The 9,188-nt window shown below is 37.3% G+C and overlaps 1 protein-coding gene across 1 annotated transcript; it reads right to left on the bottom strand.

The window, feature by feature from the left end:
- Nucleotides 1-7,029: 7,029 nt before the first annotated feature.
- Nucleotides 7,030-8,539, bottom strand: LOC146906871 (heat shock 70 kDa protein-like). The gene has a single exon (XM_085728980.1). The coding sequence runs from the start codon at nt 8,537-8,539 to the stop codon at nt 7,274-7,276; it is 1,266 nt and encodes a 421-aa protein (XP_085585106.1). The 3' UTR covers nt 7,030-7,273.
- Between the last annotated feature and the right edge of the window lie 649 nt (nt 8,540-9,188).

The raw sequence follows: 9,188 nt of genomic DNA, 5'->3' as shown, positions 1-9,188 counted from the left end.
GGTGTGTCGCAAGTAACGTTGCCAAACGTGGAGTTTGGGTTTTGGATTGTATTGGGCCTTAGAAATGGGCCAAAGATCCTTTTGGCCGGTCCAGAACAGTAGCTCCCCAAGTCGTTGCTCTTGATGAAGAGTGATGACTTAAGTGCGGGCGTTTTGATCTTTCGTGGTCGGCCACAGGAGGAGATTTGTCTCACGTGCTCTCTTGTCCGAAAGTGGAATGAGTCTTGCTTCGCCAGACATGAAGGTATCGCCGACTTAAGGAACTGTTTGCAGGGATGGTCGAGTGTTATGAGGACTGGGCGAGCAAGTGTGCGAACGGGCTTGCTATCCTCAAAACTCCACTTGTCCTCTAGCTGAGTAAGTTTGCCCGAGGGATGAGTCATGTTCGGTCTTTGAGTATTCGGTCGAAGCAAGATAAGACATGAAGATTCCCTCGCCAGGAAGTTTGGTCGAATGTCATTCCGCAATTAATGCCCACGTCTCGAGAGAAAAATTGAAGAGACATGACCTTTGGTTTCTGCGTGACACGTGTAAAGGCTTCATCGTAAGTGTTTTTGGTATATATTATAGACCAAATACATTAGGTGTTGAATGAACCTAAAAAGTGTTTTTTTTCTTATAAATATAACCGGAGGGAGTACTTATAATACCAAATACATTAGGTGTTGATTGAACCTAAAAAGTATTTTTTTGCTTATAAATATGACCGGAGGAAGTACTTATAAAAACCTTCGAGAATAAGAAACGTTTTATGTTGAAGCTTTGTACAGCAAAAAAGTAGACACGCAGATAATGTTTTCCTAGTATGTGTCGCAAGCTTATGCGTAGGTGACATGGAAAGGACCACAAACATGTGTTCATATGTGACACCTGTTAAAGCCAATTCCACTTTGTTCTCAAACAATTTAACAAAACACCAAACACGCACCCCTATCCAATCCACTCTATTTCTTTAGAAAAAGCCAAAATTAATCATTAATTTATTTTTAAGTCATAAAAAATACAACACTCCAAATACACTTATTAATTGACACATGCTTAGACCTAAAAGACGACAAAATTTTGGATATAATTATGTGATATATCCACACCAAAATTAATTATGTGATAATATCTTAATTTCGAGCGTAGCTAGGAAGTATATCAACTCATTGATTTATTATGTGACTGCATTGATTTTCCGACTTTAGTGAATCACGTTCCCATTTTAGTAAACAATAATTTTTATAACATAATTACAAAATACATACTAAACTTGACAAAATACCTCTGTAAAAATCATTTACGATGAAGCTAAACTTAGTATGTATTTTACTAAACTTGACAAAATACCACTTATTCATTTACGATTTGACAAAATACATAAGTGATATATTCAATAAGCTTATTCATCGTTTTTAAAAAAAATAAGCTTATTTAATATATCATTTGAATAAGCTTATTTAATAAGTTTATTCAAATGATATATTTTTTAAAATAAATATCACTTATGTATTTTACTTAGTATGTATTTTATTCAAATAAGCTTATTCAAATGAGTTTACTTAGTATGTAATAATTTGGTATTCTGTAATAACACTTATTGAATATATCAAATGAATAAGCTTAGTATGACTTTAATGAATAAGCTTATTGTAATTTTTTTGTAATAGTATGAGTTTATTTTGTCAAATCGTTTACGATGAAGCTAATGAATGGTTGCGGGTAGAGTGGATTCAAGGTGTGTTTAGAGTGCGAAGAAGTAAATGAGTCGAAATCACGTCTTTTTATAACGTATGACCTTGCTAGTGCAATTTGATATGAGTGTTCAAGTGGATAGGTGTGATGGTGGTGCTTCTAGATAATCCTAAAACTTTGCTTCAATTTTTTGCAGGTTAGGGAAGAAAAGGGAAAGGGTTAAAAGGTTTTCTGTTGATATGGCACACAGTTGTGTGGCAGATTTGGAAGGTAAGAAATTATTGAATCTTCAACTCAAAATTGACTTCGGAGGGAGAGGTTCCTGATGCAATTAATATCATATCTTCTTCTTCTTCTCCTTCTTCCCTTTCTCCTTCTCCTTCTCATCCTCATGCTTCTCCTTCTTCCCCTTCTCCTTTTCATTCTCATCCTCCTCCTTCTCCTTCTCCACCTTCTCCTTCTCCTTCCTCTTCCTGAAAAGCTTGGTTTTACAAAAAAAAAATCAATTGATAAAAGAAATGTTTCACCCCATTCTAATCCTTTGTTTTTTATAAGCTTGGAGAAAGGACAAGCATCAAGAGGTAGCACGTCATCCCAACTAGGTTGGCATCCCGATGGACCTCCATCCTATGCCGCCAAACAAAAAAAAATATTAAAAAAAAGGGGGATTTGTAAAAAAAAAAACTCAAGACAAGAAAGAAAAAGGAAAAGAAAACCAACAGACTTAGGGAATCTGTAATAGGCAGACCGCATCTGTCCCGAAAGAAATAAAAATTAATACTAATTTATGAAACCAAAATAAATCTTTTAAAGCAACTCTTGTGTTCGAGTTACCAATACCTCTAATTTTTTTTAGTAACTCTTGTGTCCGAGTTACTAATCCTTTGTCAAAGCTCATATATATTATTAAAAAAAGGGGGGAGTGTATGGACCCATCGTCGAAACGATGTCGAGAGGTTGTGAAAACGGCGAAGGCAATGATATAACAATAGGAACAACCGGAGAGAGCATCTAACTTTTCCGAGGGCGCATTGGACGTCGAATCCAACCTCGACGATTTCTTTATAGCCCCCAAACCTACTTCTTTGGACACAATAAATAAAAATATTATTTTTGCATTATAAAAAAAATATATTGTGGAAAGACAGACACATTAGTGTTCATCTTTTTCTTTTTTTTTAAGAACGTTAGTGTTCGTCTTGACTAAATATATTTTTTTTAGGGGAAAGAATAAAATATATTATTAATTATAAAATAAACGACAAATATGTATATTATTCTAAAAATATTATATGGCAATAATATATTTTAAAAGATATTTCTTATAGTTTTTCCATGACTAAAAATGATTAAAAACTCATTAATAATAATTGAAAGTGATCGTACCTGATCAGAAGGTGACTGCCGGTGCTTTGAATGCGGTGGTTGTGATGGTGGTGAAATACGTTAGAATGCTTCTTGGAGCGGATAGGGGGTGTGTACCTGCAGGCACTCCGACGCTCAAGTCAGTAGAGATCAGAGAGTGAGGGTTTAGAGGCCCCTATTTATAGAGGTGGAGGGCTGCAGAGCCGTTGTAATGGCACACCTGGCTCTGGCGGTTACGAAATCGTGGGAAGTGTAACCGCCGGAGAGTTTATTGCGGGAACGTGCAGAGAGACGTTGTGGCTCGTTTGAACCGGTCTCGCTCGCTCCGTGCACCCGCCTCACGGAAAGGGGGTGTGTCGCATGTAACGTTGCCCAACGTGGAGTTTGGGTTTTGGATTGTATTGGGCCTTAGAAATGGGCCAAAGATCCTTTTGGCCGGTCCAGAACAGTAGCCCCCCAAGTCGTTGCTCTTGATGAAGAGTGATGACTTAAGTGCGGGCGTTTTGATCTTTCGTGGTCGGCCACAGGAGGAGATTTGTCTCACGTGCTCTCTTCTCCGAAAGTGGAAAGAGTCTTGCTTCGCCAGACATGAAGGTATCGCCGACTTAAGGAACTGTTTGCAGGGATGGTCGAGTGTTATGAGGACTGGGCGAGCAAGTGTGCGAACGGGCTTGCTATCCTCAAAACTCCACTTGTCCTCTAACTGAGTAAGTTTGCCCGAGGGATGAGTCATGTTCGGTCTTCGAGTATTCGGTCGAAGCAAGAACAGACATGAAGATTCCCTCGCCAGGAAGTTTGGTCGAATGTCATTCCGCAATTAATGCCCACGTCTCGAGAGAAAAATTGAAGAGACATGACCTTTGGTTTCTGCGTGACACGTGTAAAGGCTATTATAGTACTTGAGTACCTATAATATGCAGGATGTTCTTGGTTTGTGTTTCCAAGGTGTCATCATTACCGTTGATTTAATCCTGACATTTAGAGAACCGCTACGAATGATCAGGACCCTTAGACGGATGGCTTGATTTAATCTGGACCGTAAAGGTGTCACTTGAAAAGAGAGTCGTACGTGAAGAGCTGTATTGGATAGAGCTTCGCGACTTTTGAGTGGTTTTATGAACGAGTATAAATAGTTCAAACGTTGTTTGGAACATCACTGTGTTTCATTTTCTCAGAAACTTGGAGATTTTTTCCCCAGAGTCATTTCAAAGGCGAAGTCTGTCCGAACCTTCAACTTCTCACTTTCAAGTCCAGTTCATCCATCGTAAGAGGTAATGCTCTGATGACTCCCTTTCTTCCGTTTTTGTGCTTTTGATTTTCTTAGTTTCTGTTTTTAGAAACTGTAGTAATGCATGCTTTTAGGGTAGAAGTTACTCCGACTCGGTGGTTTCCGCCGTTTGGCTACGGCGGTTTCCACCGTGCATCAGGAGTTTTTAAGATTTGCTGTCTGTTTTCTGTATGTGTTTAGAAAAATGTTGGCGACAGGTTTTAGCTTCCTTCATAAGCTTTGGGTCCGTTCGCCAGGAGTTGGTTCCCTCGATGCGTGAATTAGATATGTTGCTTCCTTTTACCCCTTAACTTTTAGCGGTGGCGCTCGACCCCTTCCTCGCCGTGGTTGACCTGATGGGTGAAGGAAGGGTGGAACTGAATGTTGAATTCACTTTTTTCCTTGCTTTTTCAGGTCTTTTATGGCGAACGAGGGAGCTGTTGCGCCTGCTGCTTCTTGGCTGGGAGAAGAGCCTTTGGAAACGGAATCCGTTTTTGCTGCTGATGTAGTGGGTGAGGTTCCTCTTGGGACCATCGGCGGAGTGGAAGATTGGGAGTTGATTCTTCCGAGCACGTCTGACCGGGTGTGTTCGGAGTACGAAAACTATGTCTTTCCCATGTATGAAGTAGTTTTCAAAGACATGGGTTTCCGGCTCCCTTTTTCTGACTTCCAGCGAGAGATGCTCCGTTGGACTAAGTTGTCCCCTTCTCAAATTCATCCCAACTCTTATGCCTTTATGAGGGTTTTTGAGTTGTTGTGTGACTACCTCCGCATTCCTGCTTCCAAAAATGTCTTTTTCTCCTTCTTCACCTTGCAACGGGGCGCATATTGGGTTTCCTTTCGTCAGACCCAGAAGATGTTTGAGATATTTGCCGGGAAAGTTCGGAGTTTCAAAGAGCGTTTCTTTTTGGTTCTGCCGAAGAGTGTGGCCGCTTTAGATAATCTTTTGGAAGTTGTGAAGAACGGTGTTCCGGAGCGCCGTCCTTTTTTCCATTTGTGTTGGTCTCAAGACCACTTTGCCTATGAGACGAGGGATTTTGGTCGAACCTTCGCCAATCTTACAGAAGAGGAAAAAGGCCTGCGTTAACAACTTTGGGCGTTTGTTTAGTCTCTTCCGCGGAGGATCAAGATTGACAAACGGGGAAACCCATTGATGAGCGCGGACGGGACCCAAGTAACAGAGGCCCGCCTCATCAATACCCATGAGTTGTTGACTTCTGAAGACTTTGAAGATTGCCTTGGTAGTTTATACTTTCTTTTCGTCTTTCATCTGCTTGCCCTCTTGCTTTATTCTTGTTTGTTTCCCCTATCTGATGAATTTTCCCTTTCAATGTTTTGTAGGAAAAATGAAAGATTTGGGGGCTCTTGTGAATGCAGCGAGCAAGAAGATCTCTGCCAAGAAGCGACATAAGAACGTTCAGTCCTTGGAGCACCTCATAGCTGGTTCTGGTCCCGGCTCAACCTCTAGTCCAGTGGTCGACTTGGAAGGAGAGGATCCTTCTGAAGAGCTGGTGCAGGAGTCTGTGAAGTGGCAGAAAGTAGGAACGCCCTCTGAGCAGCCGATGACGCCGATCAGAGCGGTTCCTGTTCGTTCCGAGAGAGGAGACTTCCACGGAAAAAAATTTCAAAATAAAAAAAAGGTCAGATTTTTTGAAAAAATTCAGATTTTTTATTCAAATTTTTTTTATAAAATATTGGGAAAAAAATCATTTTTCCACGACGATGGCAAACCCTCTATATTTGCATCCAGTTTTTTAAAAATTTAAATTTTTTCCATAATATTTTTTAAAAAAATCTGACCTTATATAATTTTTAAATTTTTTTTCTTCATATTTTAAAAATTAAATTCCAGAATTTTTTAAAATATTTTTAATTTTAAAAAAAAATCTGATTATATTTTCTAATTTTAAAATTTCAAAATAAATCATATGGTTTTTTTTTCTGATTTTTTAAATTTTTGAAAAAAAATAGATTTTTAAATTTTTTGGAAAGAATCCGACTACTTTTCTGTTTTTTTCTATTTAGGAAAAAATCTTAATAATTTTTCTTAATTTTTAATTTTTTTTCGATTTTTCAAATTTTTGAAAAAAAACATGAATATTTTTATGATTTTTTTATTTTTTAAAATTAATTTTCAAATATTTTAAAAATAAAATCTGATAGTTCTCCATCATTTTGCTTTGTGTGTGTAAGTTTATAATGGCTCTGCCATTTCGTCTATCTACCAAAAGAATAAATGTATTATGATCTAAATATAATGGCCACCGTTATGATTCTTAACAAAATGAAAGATATTAATCTTTCAACAGCCTAATAGTAAATATCTTCAGCCGAAGTCATCTGATACTTCATACACCCTCCGATCATTGTTATAAGAAAAAATTAAAAATTTAAATCCATTCAACTAATGATGTATATAGCGTGCTTTCATCTAGCATCGTTTAGCCAATCCAGTCGGTGATGAAATATCCTTTTCGCTTTGGCTCGGAACTTTGGGAATTAGTGGTAAGATTTGTTTCTTCTTATACAAAATGAACTATATTTCTTAAATTGTAGTAAATTGTCAAAATGCCTTTTTTACAAATAAAAATGCATATAACTTGGGTCAACCGGAGTGGTAGTTCTATCTGTTCAACAAGTATATTTGGGTCCATCTTAATGAATTTATGGTCATCTAAGCTACTCAATTTTTCTAACTACTCATCAAAGTCACAGAAAACTTCCTAATATTGTACATTATTTTATTGCAATTAATCGATTGCATTGCACACACATCATCAGAACGTAATTTTAAACTCAACATTTCTTGCATAACCATAAGTCATAAATGTAGGATAGAAGAAATTCACCATAAATTAGAAAAGAGAATTTCATAGACACTAATTGATGAACAAAGCTCAAACAATTTTACATTGCTTCACACTCAAGACACTTGTTCTTAAATCTTTTACCTAGCATCAAAAATTAGAGAAACTTCATACTATTTTCCAACTCCTGTTTCTTGAATTCAAACTCATCAATTTCTGCCAATTGGTTTCTGTCAAGCCATTCTATACTTTCCTCCACTGCCTTCTCAAGCTTCTTCACTCTCTCCCTCATTTCATAAACATAATTCTCAAACAAGTTCTTTGCTTTCACCTTCTTCCTAACCTCCTCATCCTCTACCTTATACTGCTCGGCATCCCTCATCATTCTTCTCATCTCTTCAGGACTAAGCCTTCCCTCAATGTTGGTGATAGTGATCTTCTTTTTCAACCCTTGTGTCTCATCTTCAGCAGTAACTTCCAAAATTCCATTAACATCAACATCAAAACAAACATTGATATTTGGAACCTTTCTTGGTACTACTAAAGAGCACCCTGCTGCTGAGAGCTCAAATTTACCGAGCAAAAAGTTGTCCTCGGTCTTGGCATGTTCTCCTTCATACACTTTGATCAATACACTATCTTGATTATCAGAGGCGATAGAGAATACATTCTCCTTTTTCGTAGGGATCATAGTATTCTTCGGAATCAAAACAGACATGACACCACCTTTAGTTTCAACACCAAGACTAAAAGGCATAACATCTAACAGCAACAAATCTTCAATTTTCTTGTCTCCTTCAGTATTCAATATTGCTGCTTGAACTGCGGCGCCATATGCTACAGCTTCATCGGGATTAATGCTTTTGCAAGGCTCTTTGACTTCGCCGTTGACTCTAAACATTTCCTTCAATAGTTGTTGAATCTTTGGAATTCTAGTAGACCCTCCTACAAGAACAAACTCATGAACTTGGCTTTTACTAATTTTTACCTCAACCAAACACTTTTCCACAGTTTCCATGCATTTTTTGAACAAATCCTTGTTTATTTCCTCAAAAAAAGCTCTAGTAACAGTGAAATGTAGATCAATCCCTCCACATAGTGAATCAAGCTCAATAACTGTTTGTGATGATGAAGAAAGTAACCTCTTTGCTTTCTCGCATGCTGATCTTAACCTCCCCAAAGCTTTGGAATTCTCACTGATCTTCAAATCCTTCTTGTACTTTCTATGAAATAATTCAACAAGACGGTTCACCAAATTGTTATCAAAATCAACACCACCCAAATGAGTATCTCCCAAAGTGGCCTTAACCTTGAACATTCCTTCGTCAACGGTCACTAAGGAAACATCAAAAGTTCCACCACCAAGATCAAAGACAAGAACATTCTTCTCGCCTTCTCTCCACATTTTCTTGTCCAAACCCATAACCTAATATACAAATTTTTATTTTTTTGAATTGATGTCGAGACTCATAACCTAATAAAAATTTGTACGAACGCATTGGTTGTATAATATATTCATTCGAAGTAGTTATTGTTGTAAATTTTTAATGTATTCAGTACTAAACTAATGCACATGCTAGACTTTCTAGATACGTCTAGTGTGGGTGTTACATTTGGTATCAGAGCAGGTCGATTCAGACCGTGCCTTGGGTCGATTCATATAATTTAATAGGACTCATATGTATGGACCCATTGTCGAAACGATGTCGAGAGGTTGTGAAAAAGGCGAAGGCAATGATATAACAATAGGAACGACTGGGGAGAGCATCTAAATTTGCCGAGGGCGCATTGGACGTCGAATCCAACCTCGACGATTTCTTTACAGCCCCCAAACCTACATCGTTGGACACTATAAATAAAAACCTTATTTTTGCATTATAAAAAAATATATTGTGGAAAGATAGACACATTAGTGTTCCTTTTTTTTTAAGAACGTTAGTGTTCGTCTTGACTAAATATATTTTTTTATGGGAAAGAATAAAATATATTATTAATTATAAAATAAACGACAAATATGTATATTATTCTAAAAATATTATATGGCTATAATATATTTTAAAGAAACTTCTTAT

This window comes from Medicago sativa, chromosome 7, assembly GCF_051527215.1.
Source record: "Medicago sativa cultivar Bolivia chromosome 7, Bolivia_mono, whole genome shotgun sequence".
Taxonomy (NCBI): Eukaryota; Viridiplantae; Streptophyta; class Magnoliopsida; order Fabales; family Fabaceae; genus Medicago; species Medicago sativa.
The sequence above is the reverse complement of the archived record's forward strand: the minus strand, read 5'-3'. Positions and strand labels throughout refer to the sequence as shown.

Bases quoted from the DNA above. Each gene is read 5' to 3' on its own strand.
- LOC146906871 (XM_085728980.1), bottom strand. From the start codon at position 8,539: ATGGGTTTGGACAAGAAAATGTGGAGAGAAGGCGAGAAGAATGTTCTT.